This window comes from Danio aesculapii, chromosome 18 (assembly GCF_903798145.1).
Source record: "Danio aesculapii chromosome 18, fDanAes4.1, whole genome shotgun sequence".
NCBI classification, from domain to species: domain Eukaryota; kingdom Metazoa; phylum Chordata; class Actinopteri; order Cypriniformes; family Danionidae; genus Danio; species Danio aesculapii.
In genome coordinates, this window is record NC_079452.1 from 45,413,855 (window position 1) to 45,435,415 (window position 21,561).

At 33.8% G+C, this 21,561-nt stretch overlaps 2 protein-coding genes and 2 non-coding genes across 4 annotated transcripts in view; 1 reads left to right on the forward strand and 3 right to left on the reverse strand.

Moving 5' to 3' along the window:
• Positions 1-9,790, reverse strand: part of sf3b3 (splicing factor 3b, subunit 3) — a 30,233-nt gene extending 20,443 nt beyond the window's left edge. The window contains exons 1-10 of the mRNA XM_056478062.1: positions 9,690-9,790; positions 8,388-8,507; positions 8,093-8,248; positions 6,224-6,394; positions 5,965-6,137; positions 4,377-4,518; positions 3,869-3,981; positions 3,473-3,610; positions 628-731; positions 180-345 (exon numbers count right to left, since the gene is read on the reverse strand). Of these exons, the coding sequence (XP_056334037.1) occupies positions 180-345; positions 628-731; positions 3,473-3,610; positions 3,869-3,981; positions 4,377-4,518; positions 5,965-6,137; positions 6,224-6,394; positions 8,093-8,248; positions 8,388-8,457 (1,233 nt within the window). The 5' untranslated portion in view covers positions 8,458-8,507; positions 9,690-9,790. The remainder of the gene's footprint in view (positions 1-179; positions 346-627; positions 732-3,472; positions 3,611-3,868; positions 3,982-4,376; positions 4,519-5,964; positions 6,138-6,223; positions 6,395-8,092; positions 8,249-8,387; positions 8,508-9,689) is intronic.
• Positions 830-911, reverse strand: LOC130246185 (small nucleolar RNA SNORD111). Its single transcript, XR_008839406.1, has one exon. It is a non-coding gene; the product is annotated as a small nucleolar RNA SNORD111 (small nucleolar RNA).
• Positions 4,056-4,132, reverse strand: LOC130246187 (small nucleolar RNA SNORD111). The gene has a single exon (XR_008839408.1). It is a non-coding gene; the product is annotated as a small nucleolar RNA SNORD111 (small nucleolar RNA).
• Positions 9,791-12,166: 2,376 nt separating the features above from the next.
• The window catches only part of st3gal2 (ST3 beta-galactoside alpha-2,3-sialyltransferase 2), a 53,342-nt gene continuing 43,947 nt past the window's right edge, over positions 12,167-21,561 (forward strand). The window contains exon 1 of the mRNA XM_056478268.1: positions 12,167-12,502. The gene's annotated coding sequence lies outside the window, so the exon portion shown is untranslated. The remainder of the gene's footprint in view (positions 12,503-21,561) is intronic.

A 21,561-nucleotide genomic window follows, 5' to 3' on the forward strand; every position in this document is an offset into this window, starting at 1 on the left:
ACTAAAATGAAGAATTTGGTAACAAGCAGTTCAGTAGTGCATTCATCCAAATAGTGATTCATTTCCAAACATCTGCTGTCGTATCAAATTATAATCCAGCTTCCCAGCAGTAGTTTTCCACTAATATATAACCATCAGCCTTAATTTAATGAATTAACTGCAAAATACACATTACAAACCTGGCAGGACATAATGGGTGAAAGACTTTCTTGCTCGTCCACCAGCACTAGGTTTTTAAGGGGACGAGGTTGGAAAAAGAAGGTATCTCCCTCTTCCAAAGGCATGGCAGAAGAAAACTCTGGTTCTTCATCATCATCACCCAAGTGGGCAATCTGATACAGGTAGCTAACAGAAAAAAAAACATGTTATGGTAACACCTTCAACGCTGCTTAACACACTGTGCAGATTACTAATAAGCTTTGGTCTAACCAGAGCATGAGAACTATGGGTAAAGTCAGACTACATCGATTTCAGGTAACTGAAACCACAACTCCCACATTCCTCCCTTTTTAATCAGCTTCTGTATAAGCTACTTAAAGCACTGAAACTTGGGGAAATGCCATCAAATCAGAAGTTCTCTATTAGCCTTAGATGAATGATAGATTATGCAAAATAAAAAATACTTACTGGTTTCCAAACTCTGAAGAAACAAATAAGAATCCAGTCTTCAAAACACACATGGCTGTGGCCACTGGGATGGTGTCAAAATACTTCATCCTAATCTCTGTCACCTAAAAGATGGATAGATAATATTTTATATTATTTCAACATCTCAGTTTCTTCTTTGAAAAATAAAAAATAAAAAATCCACAAACACTTTCTTTGGTGAGTGCATGAAGATCAGATATCAAAAATCTCTCTTCACCAAACAGTCAGAGAAGAGACATGAAGATATTCATCATTTCTGGCACAACCAAAACATCACTCCTAATGTTTCATATCTAACATGAGAAATAGTAATTATAGTCAACCTTTAACCCTTTAACCCAGAGCAAAAAAACATATATAGTAACTTTATGGCCACTGATTACAGCATACATTTAATTTTTTAAACAATATTCAATATATCATGATAATGCATTAACATTACATGCTATAATGACATCATGGGCATTTCAAAATACCATAACAAAAATGTAAACTTTTAGAGTGCCCTTTAATATTAAGACTGTTGTATTGGCAGTGGTTATTCATCACAGGACCAAATGTTAAATATGTAATTTATTATTAAAATGAACATCTTCACACTAATCTGGCCTACGCCATTGAACATTATGTAACCATTAATAGTAATAATGTTCATTAACTATGCACAGCTTAGGTTCCATTTGATAAAATCAGTTCAATTTAACTAAAGTCAATGTAATAACTACAAAAGCATTTATTACTTTAAGGTCATGTTAATTTCTTAGGAAGTGCCCAAAAAACGCCTTAAAATAACAAGTGGTAGTGATTTTACTAAATAGTTAATAATGAAATAAGAATTTAAATATGACTCACTGTTCACTTTAATGCATTAATGTTTACCAAGGAGAATTTATTGTAAAGTGTTACCTATTGTACATTATCATTCCTTTCAAAATTTCATTTGCTCAAAACATTTATTTACTCTGAACATGTATATACAATAAGCAATACCCCAAGTATTTTGGTTTATTATACCAGTTAAAGTAATCTTTTTGGAAGCTTAGGTCAATATCATGATAATACCATATATCAGGATAAATATTCGGTATTTCATTAGCAACAAGCTTTTTTATTAGAAGGCATATTCTGAGTATAGCCATAAATAGACTTATATAGACATAGACATTCTCGGCCCTGTAACTATTAACCCTTTATAGATCACTCATTGCAAAAAACCTGAGTGTTACTGGGGTTATGACAAGACTTTTGAACTTGAATTAAATGTGTATGTGTATTTTTTGTGTCTATTTGTCCATGTTTGACTGTCAAAAGGGGCACATTTGCATTTAGCCAAAGTGAGAGCTGTCTATTGTGTGAACACTGCAGAAGAACTGCTACGGTGTTTGTGGTGAAGGAAATTATGCATCATAAAAGCACAGTATGACCACTATGTTTAAGACAGCCTGTCATCTATATTCGAGCTGCGAATGTTGAGATGTGAACAAATGCGGGCCCACATACATGCTGTGGCAAAAACTCTTTGTCAGCAGTTAAACAGGAAAAGAAAATCTTTGCCATTTGCAGGGTCACTGATCTGAAGTGATGCAAAAGATCATACCAGCAAGTTTTACTGGGGCACAAATAAACTATTCTGGAAAAAGTAAACCTATCTTTTGTTTTACTTATCATATTTGAATTCAGCGCATCAATATACATTAGGAATTTCTAAAGCAGATGACAAAAAAAAAAAAAAAAGACTGATGCTATATGCAATCCATATATAGCATAAAATTTTCCAGCATTTAAATTTTTCTCCAGTTTATTGGAAAGACCCCACATCATATAACATCGCTCAATTAATCAGAAGCACTCTGCTGCATTGCATTCAAAGTCACTTATTTTGCCAGAGTGCAAATAATGTGAATTTTCTATATTGACTTTTACACACCCTTTCTCTGCAAACAAAGTTTCTGATAATATAGCATAGGGACAACACATTTTCAACACTTTATTTGCTTAAGTAAATGATTAGCATAAATTGTGTATTCAGGTGATGCCACACACCCACACTTGTTCAAAGCCTAGGCTGAAAGTTTCCAGATCCACCTTCAGTTAAAGTTATTGCACTTTCCAAGTAGGATGGAGTTCTGACTTTCCATGTTATAGGCATAATTCACCCAAAAATTAAAAACATACACCCCATTATGTGGTTCAAAACTATATGACTTTCTTTCTTCTGTTGAACACAAAAAACACTTTTTAAAAAAGCTGAAAACCTGTAGCCACTGCCTTCCAACATATGAAAAAAGTCAATGGTTACAGGTTTCCAACATTTCCGAAATATCTTATTTTGTGTTTAACAGGGAAAAGAAACAAGTGAAGAGTGAGTAAATAAGGATAGAATTTTCTGATTTTGGGTGAACTATCCCTTTAAATGGAATGCAGCACAACTATATAAGTTGAAATACAAACATGATTGAAACTCTATTCACCTTATTCTCTGCGGATGAGCGGGCGCAGCCATTTGAATCATTTTGGCTCAAGACTTCCGGTCTCATTCACTTCCCTTCATTTTTAGATATTAAAAACAGATCATTCTGCTGCTTGATGTTGCAAACTGATATTTTCTTATATTATTCTATTTTGTCTGTACAGTCACGCAAACACTTGGTTGTAGAGCAAGCAGTTTGACCATTTTCTGCTGTTTATATTCCTAGTCATTTCGCCCATAGGCAAGTGAATCGGAAGTTCTAAAAACAAATCGCACTTTCGCATTGAAGAATAAGTTCAACACATCTGTGAAATAAATGAACAGGTGACAAGTAGGTCATTAGGCCGCACTCACCATTTCCTCATCGGTTTCCAGTGTAACCTTAAAGATGTCGCCCTGTTCTGTCTGGGCTAAAAAGAAAAACATAGATTTGGTCTTGTGGGTGGCAGAGCAGACAAAGATCATGCCTCGTTCAGGGTCATCCAGGTCATTCTGAAAGATGTGGAAAAAGAGAAAGGCGCTGTGGTTACATCTCACATCTGTGTTTAATTTATTCTGTAAACACAATGACTAGGAACTAAACAACCATAGGAATGCAAAAAGGAATATTATGATCAGAGGTCTTTATGTGTCTCCAGTTAAATAGTCAGAGAAGAGACATGAAAAGCTCATCGTTTCATTACTAAAAACCTCAAAGTAATGATTAGTGTATGGTGCTCTTAAAAAAAAAAAAAAAAAAAAGTAACTCACCCTCCTGCGTGGGATCGGGCAACGGATGTCCGGCTGGTCACCGAAATTTTTGTAGGTGATATAATTCTCAGAGCAAATGAGCACACCACTGGGACCATCCGAACCACCGGGAACTACAATATACATGGAGAAAAGTCTGATTAACACAAACTCAATCCTCTGAAAGCAAAATGTACTTTGTGAAAGCATGAAAATCAGATATCAAAACAATCTCTTCACCAAACAGTCAGAGAAGAGACATGAAGATATTCATCATTTTGACAGCACAGTAATAAAACATTACTTGCAATTTACAACCTTTGTTTCTGATGCTTCTTGAAGTCTATAAAAAATTGTTAGACTATAATAGTATTTACTGACACTTTTAATTAATATAAAAAAGCCTACATATTTACAGAATAAGACCAAGTGCTGAATGACAGAAGAGCTCTGCTTAGGCCATTGCAACATGGACTCTTGTAAATCCCCATTTAGCACAATCTATTTTGACATTCTGAAAGTTCAGAACCTGTGATGAGGAAGTTGCCGTGTTCCTCCAGAGCCTCGCTGTACTTGCGCACCACATGGTTGAGACCCAAGTCCAACTCATAGAAGGTCAGAGTCTGCTGTGTGTTTGCTGCTGCCTCTCCAGTGGGATCATTATCTGCCTCCTGCAAAACCATTTAACGCTATCGATTAGCCACATACTTCATACAAATACAAGGGAATTTTTTTAAATATAACAGCACTGACCACATACAAATACACAGATAATAACTAATTCATTAGTGTTACCAGAAGTTAATAGCTGTGTGTTATAAAAAAAATAATAATAATTTTCAGTTTTCATTAATTAACATTAATTCAGACTAGATTCTGAAAATTGTAATAAATTCACCCAAACTCACTTTTTACTCACAACTCAAATCTTTCTTCTGTTGAACACAAAATGAAGCATTCTATAGAATGCTGGAATATTTTAATGGATGTCAATGACTACAGTTTTTTAACAATCTTCAAAAAATCTTATTGTGTTCAACAAAAGAAAATGACAACACATACTTTTGGGTGAACTGCACCCACATCATGATCATGGTTTCTGCAGGTTTCACAAAGTCAAATTTAAGACCATTATGAATTAAATTTTGGACTAATGCAGGCCAAGTTATTTCTTAGCCACAAGTTTGAAATAAATTGTCAAAACAAGCAGACCCTAGTTGTATGCAAACACATTTAACACAAATTTTTAAAAACTATAATAAACTAAATCTACGCACAACAGTCTGTCCAGGTCAGTGCCCTTACCATATATGGACTTTAAATACACAGAGAACTTTTAAACAAACATTATTTTAAGGAGGATAATTAAACCATATTGGTAAATAGAGTCTTGTTAAAAGTTTTATTGAGATTGTTATTGATAGGATGCATGTTGGCCCAATTGGGTAGCTTATTATGGACAAAGGAAAATTAAAACCTGTTTACAATTATTCAAGACCTTAAACTCATAATTTCAGTGAATTTATCACTTTAAGGCAGGGATGTCAAACTCAATTCCTGGAGGGCTGCAGCCCTGCACAGTTTAGTTCTAGCCCTGCTTCAACACACTTACCTGTAGGTTTCAAACAAGACTGAAAGACTTGAACTAAACTGTGTAGGGTTGCGGCCCTTAAGGAATTGAGTTTGACATCCCTACTTTAAGGCCTAAAATTTAGTTTTTGAAATTTAAGACATTTTAAGACTTTAAGACCGTATGAACACCCTGATGATTCAACTCTTTCAACTAAACCATTAATATAATTTAAATGAATCTTTATTTGGGTTGGCAAAAATATCGATTTTGATACCAATCTGTGCTAAAATTTTAAAAACATCCTATTTTCCCGCTAACAATAGAGTGCATTCTTAAAACAATGCTGATTGGCTATTGTGTCCATGTACTCATCAGATATGATGGTGATTGGCTATGAAAGTCAACGGTTTATCACTCTTCACCAATGAGTTTTAAAATTTCAGTACCATTTGACAACACTGATCTGAAGTCATTTTGTGGCCCACTTGGAATCTTTGCTCATGCTACAACACAAAGCACTAGATTTATCAATAACAACACTGACCTCATAGTCCATTTCCAGGCAGGCAAACATAGGGTTCTCAAAGCCCACGTCCACACCAACCACATGGTAGACGAGTGTATTAGCCTTGTGAGCCTCTAGAGGGGAGGAAATAGTGAGGCGAGCTGCTGCATCTCTGTTCAGGATGTAAACCAACTTCTGTTTCTCTGTGGCACCTGGAAAAATGAAAGGATAAGTGTGAGAATGGGAAATTTGGCTACATAAAAATACTGCAGACTTCACTGAACACAGATAGTTTTACCTATCATTACAGCTCTTCCCTTAGGATCCACAGCAAGAAACTGCCCAGGCACAATGCGTCTGCAGCCACTCTTGCCAAAGGTCTCCTGGTGGATTTTTTCAAACATGTTCTTGGAAGGATGGTACTCCAGGATCACAATACGACCAGAGTCACTGCCCACCACAACGTAGTCTAAAAATCATATTCAAATTTAATCTCAAAATATAACATGCTGATCTCCATTATTTTTCAAATGATAGATGAAAAATTATAATGAATTAAAACTGCTTTAAGATTTGTTCAATCTCTAAAATACTAACATTTAGATAGAACTGACAGTAACTTCAGAACACACTAGAAAAAGTTTTTAAATATACTTTTGGAAACTGTCTGATTTTTGGGGGAAGTCTTCAGGTATTTTCATTATCAATAGACCCAAACCCCTTAACAGCACTGTTAATAGAATATGTTGAATTAAATTCATACCAGGCTAATATAGGGCTGTGCGATTTGGGGAAAATATCTAATTGGGATTTTTTTGACATACTGCGATTTGATTTGTGATTTAATTTCGTAGTCAAGCTTTAGCTCTATCTGTAAGCCGTGGCAATAATTCTGCGACAGCTCTTAAATATGACCTGTTTTTGTTCGGTGCCTGTGACTTTGAAACCAAAATATTCCCACATTACCAATGCTGTTTTTTCTTTGATACTAATTTGTCTATCAATGCTTCTGAAGCAGCAGATGCCATCATCCCACTTGTCTGCGCTTTCCTGTTTGTTTTCTTTTATTTTTTTATTGTGGGCGTTCCGCATAGTTGAGTTGTGCAATTCTGATTGGGCATAACAAAAGTGTGCTCACTCAATTGGCTAGTAAGACGGTCACACAGACGGCAGACACACATTTCCTCGGGGTGGGGGAAATTAAATAATACATGTATAATTCATAATCGCAGCCTCTTGGGATTGACTAATTGCAATGCTTTAAATTGATTGCCGATTTCAATTAATCGCACAGCTCTGGCTGATAGTGTAGCCTTTGAAACTTTACTGGCCAGATTATTCTTATGTGTGGGAAGTCAGCAGCTCCCCCTTCTTATCGTCAATTGGTTTCTGATTCCTTAGAATGGAAGATTCATTCACAATAAAACAAAAACCAAAACAGTTCCAGAAAGTCTGGAGCCCTTTTCTAAATTAAGGAGACACCTGTACCTTAAATGCTTATTCTTTCTTTGTGATTTTTTTCCTTCTGTTTCTTTTTTTATTTTCTTGTTTTTAGGTTATCTTATGCGTGTATATTTTCGTATATATTGTATATGTGGTATTTTACCTTATTATTTACATACTTAGAGTGTACAATTATGTTTTCTTGACAATTTCTTGTTTGGTGAATTGTATCAGTGCGTATAAATATCTAAATATATCAATATTATGTATATTTGATTGTCTTACCTAAGATGAACCTAATAAAGCAAAACGAAAGTAGTTTTGTCTTGGGTTCCAGTGCAAATGTCTAAAGATACTAAAACTAAGACTTATTTGGTAAGTAAAATACCTCTTTTTCTTTCAAACATATAACATATATTTATATAACAACAATAATCTATCAATGGCCTCAAAAATAAATGTGCTTTATTAAAACTGAATACATAACATATATTCCTAATTTAAAATAAATACACTCACATTAAGCATTTAAAAAGCAACATCTAATTTCTTTGTTAGTATCTGAATTAAATTAATCTTGATTCAATGATATATCTGTTTTGGAAAAACAAATGCTGATTGTTTATTTATCTGCTGCAGTGCATGCAAAATGTAACGTCACATCTTATAAATATTATTTAAGATCTTCTGTTAATGTAAGCCAAAATTAGACAAACTTGCTGACCTTTAGTTCCACCCGTCAACCTGAAGGCCATGAGTGAGCGGACAACACCAAACACCTCCATGGTGAGCAGTGTGTGAACTTTCCCGGTGTTGGCATCAGGGCGCAGCAGCTCCAGAATTTTCCCTCTGGAAACAACAATCTCCTGCTGCTTGGTTCCTAGTAAAAGGGGAAAAGCACTAGCATTTTATCTTCATGCTTCATTCTTGAAAAACAAAAATCACGTTTGGTACTGCAATTACAATGTCACTACAGAAGCACACTGCTATTAAGAAATTATAGTGCTGCTGTGACATACCTGAGAAGTTTCCATGGATGGCATGCGAGATGCCAGTTGCCCTCTGCAAAGTGATGTTGTACAGAAACATGGCTGCTGTCACTGGACCTTCAAGCTCAGGACAACGAGCTTAAGCAGCACCTGCAAAACATCGCCAAAGTAAACAAACAAATACATTACTTGAATGGTGAGGACAACGACATAACTACTTATTTCATTTACATAGTATAGAAACGTCAAGCTTAAAACAACGAATAGCTGAGCAATTCCATGCACATGTCAATCTTACCATTATAAAAATATAGTTTAGCAAAATAGCGAAATCCTTACTAAGTTTTGTGTGTAGGCTTGTATTTTACAGCACTGCAAAAATACTCAAAAATGTCTCTGTCAATGTTTTCAAACAATTATATTTGATCTGCCAAAGTCACAAAAGTGCCAATTTCACATGTCACATTAATAAGAGAAGTGGCACTTTCATTATGACACTTTTTTCTAAATAAATGCAAAAAAATGTAAAACAAAAATGAAATCAATCACTTTTGTTCTATAGTGAACTAGCTCTTCTCCTTTTTCATTTCTTTTGGGTTGTACAGTTTATTCACAGAATTTCTTCAAAATAGATATCCTGTAGACTCGCAGTCACATACATAACGCATGTTTATTTCATTCATTTAAAACATAAAACATGTTTACAGATTGATATTTTCTGCTCCCATAACTCTGTAGTTAGTGGTTTTGTAAAATATAAACAGATGTTTCAATATAAATATTTACATAACGTTATACTTTCTTTGTGAATTTGTGTTTTAAGTTGTTACTGTCACATCCAAAACGCTGGAACTGCGCAGCTATTATTAGGTTTCAGATAGAATGTAACATTGCAATAACAACGTTGCTGTGTGAAAATTATGAAATATTAAATAAGTCGCATTTTAGGCACAGTTTACAGCAAACATATCGTCTCTTCGCAAATAAACCTGAGGGAAACTTTGAGGAAAAGACAAAGCGAAAGACTGCACAGTGAAAGCAAATAACGTTAGCAAAGTTTCTATTTAGACAGTTCGTCGAGCTACATGCATACAAAAAAAATCGCTAAATAAGTTTTACTATATTTTATCTTCATGTAAAACGTATTTAAATCACAATTTACTGATAACGACACTTGATTTTGCAAGCTTTAGTGAATGGTCCATTCATCATTAGCCAGCCGGCTAACAAACTTTATAGTCAAAAGAATGGTTTAAACTGTCGATTTTGGATGCAAATTTTACATTAACAAAGAAATATGGATTATCCATGAACTGTATGAAAATGATTTACCGAGATAGCAATCAGGATGTTGTAGATTTCAATCAGATGAGAAACTTTTATTTTTCATTGGCCTGATCGCTCGTTATTTCAAACGGCGCTGGAACGACAGAGGGCCTCGCAGTTCTGTTGGCGCACATCAGTACTGTCCGAACATGTGCCTGAGTAAAAAGATCGACAACAGAAAAAAAACATTAGTTTTTTCCACACTTCTATTTTTAATTGGTTGTTATGTTATAAATTCCATAAAACTATAGTTAAAATAAACATTAATACATATTTTAATATATTTTTCACTTAACTTAATTGTTAAGTGTTTGACTGAGGGAAAACATGTCCAACGTACATGTAACATACAATCCCAATAATAAACGTATTGTTCGCCAAACTGGATGTTTCTTCGAAAAGAAAATTAAACAATTGTGCTTTACTCTCTCTCTCTCTCTCTCTCTCTCTCTCTCTCTCTCTCTCTCTCTCTCTCTCTCTGCACGCGCGTGTATGTGTGTGTAAGACATCAGGACACAAATGTGTATAATGACATGGTTCTGACTAAGGACATGGTGATTTATTATGGAATATTCCATAATTTATGAAGACATTACTGATACCCCCATTTCTAAAAAAATGTGTTTTGTACTTGGAAACCTACATAGTGTCCCTATAATTCACAAAAACAAACCTGTGTGTGTGCTGTGGCTGTGGAAATGCCAGAAAATTACCGCACCGTTAAAGGCAAATATAGTGTTTCATTCTTTCCATTACAGTGTGAAACGATGACATAATTTATATCACCTTCTCTATTTATGACCAAAGAAACTATTTAGATAAGTTATCTTTCACTTGTCAATGTTTTTACATAATATTATTTTAATGCAATTTTGTTATTTTATAGCAAAATAAGGGTGTAATACGGGCAAATTATGTTAAATTAAAGTTAAATTAGTTTAAATAATTTATTTATTTATTTTTGCAATCATCTCTGGGTGGCAACTTATTTGTTTATTTCTGTCATTGTATTGAGTTTATATATATATATATATATATATATATATATATATATCTATATATATATATATATATATATATATATATATATATATATATATATATATATATATATACTAGTCAAAAGTTTGGGGTCATGGGATTTTTTAAATGTTTTAAAGCTTCTCCTGTTCACCAAGGCTGCATTTATTTAATCAAAAATACAGTACAATTTGTAATATTGTGAAATGTTATTGCACTATAAAATAACTGTTCAAAAATAGATTATAATTTAATTTAATACTATATTTCAGTAATTTTAAAGATTAATTTTCAGCTTCTTTACTCCAGTCTTCAGAGTCACATGATCCTTAAGAAATCACTCTAATATTAACGATTATTATTATTATTATTATTATTATTATTATTATTATTATTATTATTATTATTAATGGTATTAAAAGCCATAGTAATATTTTCATTTGAAACTACATACAACATAACTGATTTATTTTATCTTTGTCATGATGACAGTAAATAATAATTGACTAGATATTTTTCAAGTACTTCTTTACAGCTTAAAGTGACATTTAAAGGTTTAACTATCTTTATTAAGTTAGGGTAATTGGGCAAGTTATTGTATAACGATGGTTTGTTCAGTAGACTATCGAAAAAAATAGCTTAAAGGGGCTAATAATTTTGACCTTAAAATGTTTTTTTTTTTAATAAAATTAAAAACTGCTTTTATTCTAGCCATAATAAAACAAATAAGACTTTCGCCAGAAGAAAAAATGTTATCCTTGCTCTGTTAAACATAATTTTGGAAATAGTTCAAATTCAAAGGGAGGATTATAATTCTGACATCAACTGTATGTGTCAATACATGTATACATATAAATCCACATGGCGGCAGTATCGCATCAATCACAATGCATATTAAGAATTACTGTAACGTTCATGCCACGTATGTAAACCGTACATTATGAAGAATAACAGTCTGAAAGCTTACCAATGCCGCATTTTAATATTATAAAAAGTAATTAATAAGATTACACAAAATAGTGCATAACTAACTACACATTTAAACCGACGTTTAATTAATATAAAGCATTTATAAACACACAGGGATAAATATAGTATCCGCTACGTACAGTTTGTATGTATTATAGTTATTCCTCGAGCATCCTCAATCACAGCACTTAGCGGTCTGCTGTGAATTCCTTCTGTTCCAAATGCATCATGGGAAATGTAGTACAGAAAAGGCAGCGAACTCACAAACGACACCTGACACCATTTCACACCACTTTTCAGTTCTTGCCTACATCTATACACAAGAAAAATGCATTAGACACATCACCGGAGTAAGTGCTCAGGTAAAACAACGACTCGCAGTTCACTTACACATAATTAAAAGAACTACATATCCCATTAGACAGTAAAACGCGATTGGAGAATACGGGGTGAGGGTATCTTGTTGAAAGGGGGGCATCACACATATACACACACTCACACACACACACACACACACGGACTGCACGCAGCATTGTGAGAATTACATTGTTGCATATTATCCAAGGGCTTAGAGACGATAAATAACAGACAGCAGGACAAAGCACTAGTGCACATCTGCATCAGCATAGTGTGAGGACGCTGGGAACGACCACCGACGAGGAATTGATCTGAATAATCATATGGAGGCTGAATGCTGCTCATTTAGTGCAACATCTACAACAGTCTGCAGAAATTTACATTCCAGAGAGGGGGTGAAGTGGCTGCCTTTACATCCAGAAACTGCCCCAACATCATGACGGAGGGCTGTGCATCCTAAGAGGCTTTGCAAGGTATGAAAAAGCACGAGCATCACTGAATTTTGTCATTTGTGGTCATTGAGATAACCTGTTGTGGACTGTGCTGATGTGGCTTTCACTCCATTAACGTCTCACCACTTTCTTTGTTTATTTTGAAAGCAGTGTCAGATTTGTGTAGCTTGAGTGGTCCCTGACCCGCATCATGCATATAGAAGCACTCAAGAGGGGGACCCGTGGCTTTGTGTCCAAAAACATCTCTCATTGATGTGAGGGTCTCATTCCACTCTGAACCCACCCTTTCCGATCTGCCAGCGTTGCTTAGATACAGGCAAGAAAGAGAGGGGTAGTAAAGGATTTTCTTGGGGTTGATGTGACGGGGTGACCTAATCAAGCCTTTGTCTCATCCTTATGCGGTTTCTTCAAAGTAGACTCAAGCCAACTCCAAAAATGTGGATGGAAACTCAGTGAAGTATGTTATGGAATGCATGTTATTCAGAAAGATGGTAACACATGTCTTTCTCAGGAAAAAGTGCAAGGTTACTGAGTGGAAACACTATACTAACACATACTAAGCATTCAGTACAACACTGTAGGGGGATTTCAACACCAGTCGTGCATTAATAAACCCCAGGCTTTAAAAAATGGTCACAATTTATAGACAAGCATTTCTAATGTTTATCTGCTCAAAACACTGTGCATTTAGAGTTTTCATAAATAATATTATACTAAAAAGAGTTAATAGTTACTAAAATTGGACATTCATTGCACTAATTCATCTTGAATTGTACAAATCCACTGCACATATACATTTGTAGTTATGTTCATATCTATCTGCATAATTCTGATTATTAATAGCAACCTGAAGATATATTCATTTATTGTAAATCTCTGTTCAAAGTTAATACAGCTTCTATATAATGTTCAAAGTACAACCATCTGTAAATATCCCCCCCCCTAGTTTTTCTATATAATTTCACTTTATAACTTTTATACACTGTAAAACCCAACAGTCAACTTTATCAAATGACATGAGTGTACTCAAAATTCAACTCAAAATTGACTTAAAGTTAATTCTACTCATTTGAAAAGAGTTTTGAACTCAGTGTTCAAGGTAATAAGTTAAATACCTCATTACTTCAACTTAAATGGAGTAAGTTCACAGTACTCATATAGATTTTTTTTTAACTCAAATAGTTTTTTGTAATCTGTTTGCTCAAATGGTTTGAATTGCCTTAACTTATTGGGTTTTACAGTACTCAGTTGGTTTGAGTTCTCTTCATTTATTGGGTTTTACTATGATCAAATTGCTTTTACTCAAATGGAGTAAGTTCACAGTACTCATTAGGATTCGTTTTTGAACTTACAGTAAATGTTTTTTTGCAATCGGTTTCCTCAAATGGTTTGAGTTACTTAGCTTTTTGGGTTTTACAGTGTACCTATATCCTGCACTTGCTGCTATTGCACTTCTGGTTAGACCTAAACTGCATTTTGTTGCCTTGTACATGTGTAATGACAATAAAGTTGAATCTAATCTAATCTACTAGTGGTTGATAAGATTTGCTTAACAATAATATTTAGATTAATTCAAATTCAGAATTATTAGCCCTTTTTGAATTTCCCAAATGATGTTTAACAGAGCAAGGAAATTTTCACAGTATGTCTGATAATATTTTTTCTTCTGGAGAAAGTTTTATTTGTTTTATTTTGCCTAGAATAAAAGCAGTTTTAATATTTTAAAAAATCCATTTTAAGGTCAAAATCATTAGCCCCTTCAAGCTATATATTTTTTCAATAGTCTACAGAACAAACCATCATTATACAATAACTTGCCTAATTACCCTAACCTGCCTAGTTAACCTAATTAACCTAGTTAAGTGTTTAAATGTCACTTTAAGCTGTATAGAAGTGTCTTAAAAAATATCTAGTGTAATATTATTTACTGTCATCATGGCAAAGATAAAATAAATCAATTATTAGAAATGAGTTAATAAAACTATTATGTTTAGAAATGTGTTGAAACAATCTTCTCTCCGTTAAACAGAAATTAGGGAAAAAAATTTACAGGGGGGGCTAATAATTCAGGGGGGCTAATAATTCTGACTTTAACTGTACAGAGTCATACACAGTATATGAAAAGCTGTAAATTACACAACCACTCCCGGTCTTAAAATAATAACAAGAGTAACAAACAAAAATAATAACAATAGAATCTAAATTATGGAGAAATGGAAGTTATGCAATAGAAAACAAAAGCCAATATGACCCATTTAAAGACTTTCGATATGGAGTATGTGGCTGTTGAAAAAAGTACTAAGTATAAAAATATATAAAAGAGCTATCTGTCATTTTTAACAAAGTGTCTGGTGCATAAGAGAGGAGGGAGTTTATCTATGTATAGATTTGATAAATTGGCATGCTTTACAGATATGACTTTTATAATAAATAATAATCGTCTTGTTTTTTTTTTTTCCTGTTTAAATCAATTTTATTTTTCAAAATTCTCCTAATATGTTAATAGAGTGTGCTGTTTTTGTTCAGTAATCATAAAGGATATTGTTAAAATTATTCCACTTTTCCCGTTGGTGCTGATTAATCTTATGTAAAACCAATAAACCCGATTTGCACAAATATCTCACTATATAGAATCCCATAGAAAGGATTAGTTCGAAATCCTGATGGATATTATTCTGAGAAATCCTTAGAGTGTACTTGTTTACACTGGGCACTATACTGTATATTGGTTTTAACTGTCTTAAGTTATAAGGTTTATTGTAATTTTCTTTATTTACAAATTTTTGATGCAGATGTACACTACCTGACAAAAGTCTTGTCGTCAATCTCAGTTGTAAGAGCAACAAATAATAACTTGACGTCTAGTTGATCATTTGGAAAAGTGGCAAAAGGCAGATTGATCTGATGAGTCATCTGTTGAACTGCATCCAAACCATCACAAATACTGCCGAAGACCTATTGGAACCCACATGGACCCAAGATTCTCACAAAAATCTGTCAAGCTTGGTGAAGGAATAATCATGGTTTGGGGTTACATTCAGTAATGGGGGCGTACAAGAGATTTGCAGAGTGGATGGCAACATCAACAGCCTGAGATATCAAGACATTTGTACTGCCAGTTACATTACAAACCACAGGAGAGGGCAAATTCTTCAGCAGGATAGCGCTCCTTCTCATTCTTCAGCCTGTTCCTGAAAGCAAAGATGGTCAAGGTGCTCCAGGATTAGCCAGCCCAGTCACCAGATATGAACATTATTGAGCATGTCTAGGGTAATATGGAGGAGGCATTGAAGATGAATCCAAAGAATCTTGATGAACTCTGGGAGTCCTGAAGAACGCTTTCTTTGTCATTCCAGATGACTTTATTAATAAGTTATTTGAGTTATTGCAGAGATGTATGGATGCAGTCCTCCAAGCTCATGGGAGTCATACACAATATTAATTCTTTTTCCACTGCAGCATAACTTTATATTCTATACTGTACATTATTTCTGTTAAGTGACGAGACTTTTGTCTAAGTAAGTCAGACCTTACTGTCCTAATGAAATAATTAAAATGATCAACTAGAAGTCAAGTTATTATTTGTTGTTTCTAAAACTTGGATTGGCGACAAGACTTTTGTCAGGTAGTGTACTTGAATTCTGGTAGACATGTCCGTTGAGGCATTTTTTGAAAAATATGAGAAAATATCGCTGTAAAAACAGTAAACACAGCCCTTGCTGCAACACTTTTAATTAATTTCTGGTTCTGTCATGACATTCAGTTTGCCCTTTGCTAATTGGCGCCTTCTCTGTGACAGAGTCTTAGCATTTTGGGTAATTACATGGCACTTATTTTGAGCCAAAGATATTTGGATACAGAATTAAAATCCTAAATAAGTTTTTGGTTTAGGAGTTACTTTAAAACTTTGTTCTCACACACAAAAAAATGCAAGTGCATTTTATTTATTAATGAATGAAAAACACATTGAGGACATGAAAGGTTTAAGTAAAAAGCCTGAAATACCTTTTCTTGTCAAAATATACTGCAGTAATCTTCAATAATATTAACAGAGCTTTGAAAAGTCGTTTATTACAATGGCATGGATTAATCAGTTTTCCTGCTTAATGTGGAACAAATGGCCAGGCTCAAGTTTAATATGAGCAGTTGTAGACATCCAACGTAATGTTTCACAAGGCATAATGGAAGACCATCAATTTCTTATTATATCTGCTGCGACATTATGCACAGTGACTCAGTGCTGAAACCCTATAATGAATAAATCATCGCACTGAATATTTGAATCACCTGATGTGTTTCTTAAACATGCATGTCTTTGAGGTCAAATGACGGTGAAAACGATTCAAATGTTACTAAAGCGTAAATGAGAGGATACAGAAAATAACGACGTATCATAAAAGGACTGCAAACTTGTGGTGTTTGAGCAACTGTGCTATTTGACAGATGTTCATCATCTTCTGTAACTAGGCTAACATAGTACCTGGGGAATTTCAGGAGCCAGCAAAAGTCCTGCTGACTTAGCCTTAACTAGGTTAGCACTGCATACAGCGGGAGCACGCTGTCATCGACTCACATTTGAGAGCTTTAAAATAGGTTACTCTATGGGAAACCTTTTTTCTACCGGGGGCTGAAATTGGTTAATTCAGTGCTCTGACAGCGGGGTAACCTGAAATCCACTTCTGCTGACTTTAATATAGCTCAACTAAACATTTACTGTTGCAAGTTATGTTTGCTGCTTCATTTAGTGAACACATGGATTGTACAGAAATAACAAATAGGGCACCTGCTGCTGATGTCTGTAGATTGTTTTATACCTGTGTGTGTGTGTGTGTGTGTGTGTGTGTGTGTGTGTGTGTGTGTGTGTGTGTTCATGCTTGCATGAGTTCTCTGGGTTTCTCTTCTCCTGAGAGACCTGCTCCCGAACCCCAAACAGATGGAAGACTTTTCTTTAGGTGCTCGTCATAGCAGATTGCCGAAAATTGAATGTTTGTACAAACAGTCCCCGGTCTATGCTCTTAAAAATAAAGGTTCAAGAAGAAAATTTTAAACTCCCAACGAGCTTTGAACAGAATGTTTAAAGAATCTTTTTTTCTTAGAGTGAAAAACATTTAATTAATGTGCATAACCACTATTTTCCACTATTAATATTTTACTGTAATTTGTCTTAATTCTTAATTAAGCAAGAAAGTCTGCTGGCATAACCCTGATTTTCAATCACAAAAAGAAAACAACATTAAGATGAAAATATTGTTCTTTTAATTAGAGATTCTTTATGGAATGAAACAAATAATAACATTTTACAAACGCATACCTAGAAAATCAAGTACATCCAGATAGGTTTTTTTTCATAGCTGTGTGTGTGTGTGTGTGTGTGTAAGTGTGTGTGTGTTAAGGCTGCACTATATTGGAAAAATCTAACATTGCGATATATATTTTTTGCTATATATATTGCATCATGAATACAATTTCACCAGATGACTTCATATCTCTATTTGGAAAGAATTTATATTCTAATAAACAATCTCTAACCTTTTTGGGTCCCCGACACATTTTCGTTGTCTGTGCTATTTGCAGTGCATTTCTGTATTTGCATGTGTTGTGAGTATTTTCATGCTCATGCTTAGTCAGAGATTGATGAATTAATGTTTACTATTTGCATCTCTATAAAATCTAACAACAAAGAACCAAAATGCCAGTTATGATTGTTCTTAATACTATATTCTCTCAGAAGGCACATTTTGTCTTTTTGGGAACAGAGTAAAAGTGCAGGATATAGGTACACTGTAAAACCCAAAAAGCTAAGGTAACTCAAACCATTTGAGGAAACCGATTGCAACAAACCATTTACTGGGTCCCTAACATAATTTTCTTGTGGTCTGTGCTACTTGCAGTGCGTTTCTGTATTTGCATGTGTTGTGAGTATTTTCTATAGCCATTTGCCGGTATAAGATTCTGACGATATGATAACCTTGGATAAAAATATCACAGTTTCACGGTATCGCGGTATTGTGATTACTGCTCTAATATATGTTCTTTTTAAATGTCTGGGTAAAAAACAATATTTTTCCACCTTTGAAAACAGTATATTTTATTTTTTGAAAGATTTAAAATATTTTGGAGCAGTAAACATGTCAGGCTGAATAATTCAAATGAATCTTTGACTTCTGCTGTCTTCATTTGTTTCAAAAACACAGATTTCTTACAATTTAAAACGGCATCTTTGTAGATCTTTTCTGCTGAAGATACTGTTGTTCTAAAAAACAAAAACAAAAAAAATGTAAATAAAAAAATCGTACACATGCTTTAGGAACGGTAAAGTTTGGCGGTTTTAAAACCTTGACCTTTCCAAACCGCGGTATACTTTGAAAACGGTTATCGTCCCATGCCTAGTATTTTCATGCATAACAATCTATAAACACAATCAAGAAAAAGATACAATCCAAATAAAGATTTATCATTTCCTGAGTCTAACAGTATTCAAGTACAGTAATTGAATGATAAAAATAATTCAATGTAATTATTCGTAGTTAATATATATTTTATATTAAATATAATATTTTATATTATATATAATTATTATTATATTTATATATTGTGCAGCCCTAGTGTGTGTGTGTTAAACACAGTCCACATTCTGCTGTGCTAGTGTCTGTGAGCTTCTTCTTTCTGAAACAGATTTTTAAGAGTAGACATGAATTTTGTATATTCCCCATCAAGTCTACTGTCTGCACTGCAAGTCCCATTTAAGAACCATTTCATAGCGTTTTTCAAGCTCATGTTTGCTGATGTTAATCTACCAAACTCCACTGTGTGCTTTGTTTATTAGACAAAATGGCTGATAGTAAGGATAAGGGCACAAAATATTGACATTTATGATTAGTCAGAACACTTATCAATCAATCTCTGGACAAACTGTCGATTTGCTTTAAGTTCTCTATGGCAAGCTTCTTTTTTATTTTTGAACTCCTGCAACAAACTTCATTTTGGCTAACACCAGTTTGTACTTGGCTTCCGCTTGAGGTAAATCGGGGCCTTTATGAATGCCAACCTGGAGGGCAAAACAAGGTTGCCTTTCATTCTGAAGGACTTCTCCCTATTCTCTAATCCCCTCAAAGGGTTTACCTTTCAGAGTGAGAGCTTTGAAAGGATGAAGAGTGTAGGGAACCAAAAAAAAAAAAAAAAAAAGAATCATGGAAGCTAAAGTGTCCATTATTTGTACCCTTTTGATTTTTCCTTCTCCAATGGGCCCTTAAAAGGGGATAGTTGGGCACTTGGGTTAAAAAAAGAACCACTTTCCAAAATGCCAGCTATGATTGTTCTCAATACTATATTCTCTCAGAAGGCACATTTGTCTTTTTGGGAACAGAGTAAAAGGCTTTGCTGCATTGACCGCCATTCTGTACTTAAAGGCGTAGTTCACCCCAAAATGAAAATTCTGCCATCGTTTACTCATAATCCACTTGTTGAGTTTCTTTCTTCTGTTGAACACAAAGAAACATTTATTGAAGAATTACATGACGAAAAAAGCAGCTATTGCCCATACATAACAAACAGATTTGCCAAGAATTTGCATGCAAGGTCATAAACTGAGCTATATAATAATAAAACAAAAATTATTTTTTATCTAAAATACTTAATGCATTTAGCATCCATTCATCAATAAAGTGTATAGTGAATTTAGATTTTTAAAATATCACTTTTACCTTATTCCCTGGTAAATTGACCTGCTCAAGTGCCCAACTCATTTTCAAGAAATGGATAAAGATGCATATGACCCTCTAACACTGACATTTCGTTGCTCTTTTGTTGGTTTGATTACTTCTAGTGTCCTCATTTGTATGTCACTTTGGATACAAGCACCTGGTAAATGATTAAATGTAATGCAAGTGTTTGGAATATTGCAGCAGGTGATGGATGTCAAGTGGCCAAAACAGGCTGTTTGTTTACATATATTCACTTTACCTTTTTTGAAGGGTGATCTAATTATTCTAATAGAAACTCGACAGGTCATGTGAATTTAGACAAATTAACCATCATTTTTAAAGTGTAGACAGGTAGGCAACATGACACTCTCAGCCCTCACTGTTTAAACACATTAGACGGATTAGATTATTGCAATGACATTGAACAAGTACACACAACTGTAGCATACCTCATTTGCTAATTGTAGGTTAATCCAAATTGTATGTTAATGAAATAGCTGTGGGGTTTGTTTTAATTTTGGAAATTGAAAGATTTAGGAAAGGTGTAATATTCCACAACATAAAAAAGATCTGGCATAAAAAGTCGAAATTATTAAAAATTATGATTTAAAATGTAAAAATCATTGCTTAAGTCAAAACTATAGCTTTAAAAATAATGATGATCTTATAAATAGTCTAAATGATTAATTAAATTAAATTGTGACTTAATTATAATGAACAGTAACGCAAATTAAAACTATGACTTAAAGTCGAAATAATGACTTAACTTGAAATCACTTAATCGAAATTATGAATTGCGAAAATTAAAACGATGATTTAAAAAGGCAAAATTATGACTTAATAAGCAATGATGAATTTAACGGAAATATGACTTACGAAAATTATAACTGTGATTTAAAAAATCTAAATTATAACTTAACAAGCAATTACAAATTTAACGAAATTATGACTTATGAAAATTAAAACTATGATTTTAAAATGTCAAAATTATGACCTAACCAGCAATTACGAATTTAACGAAATTATCACTTATAACTATTATTTAAAAAGTCAAAATGATTACTATCGATTATGACTTAATCAAAATTATGACTTACGTTAATTATTACTATGACTTAAAATGTAAAAATTATGACTTAACTGGAAATCACAACTTAATCGAAATAATGATTTACGAAAATTAAAACCAACGTAAAAAGTCAACAGTATGACTTAACTTGCAATTACGAATTTATCAAAATTACGACTACAAAAATTATAACATACTTAAAGTCTAATCCAGGAGTGTCCAAACTCGGTCCTGTAGGGCCGGTGTCCTGCAGAATTTAGCTCCAAATAGCCTCAAGACACTTGCAGGGATGTCTCTAGAAATTGATA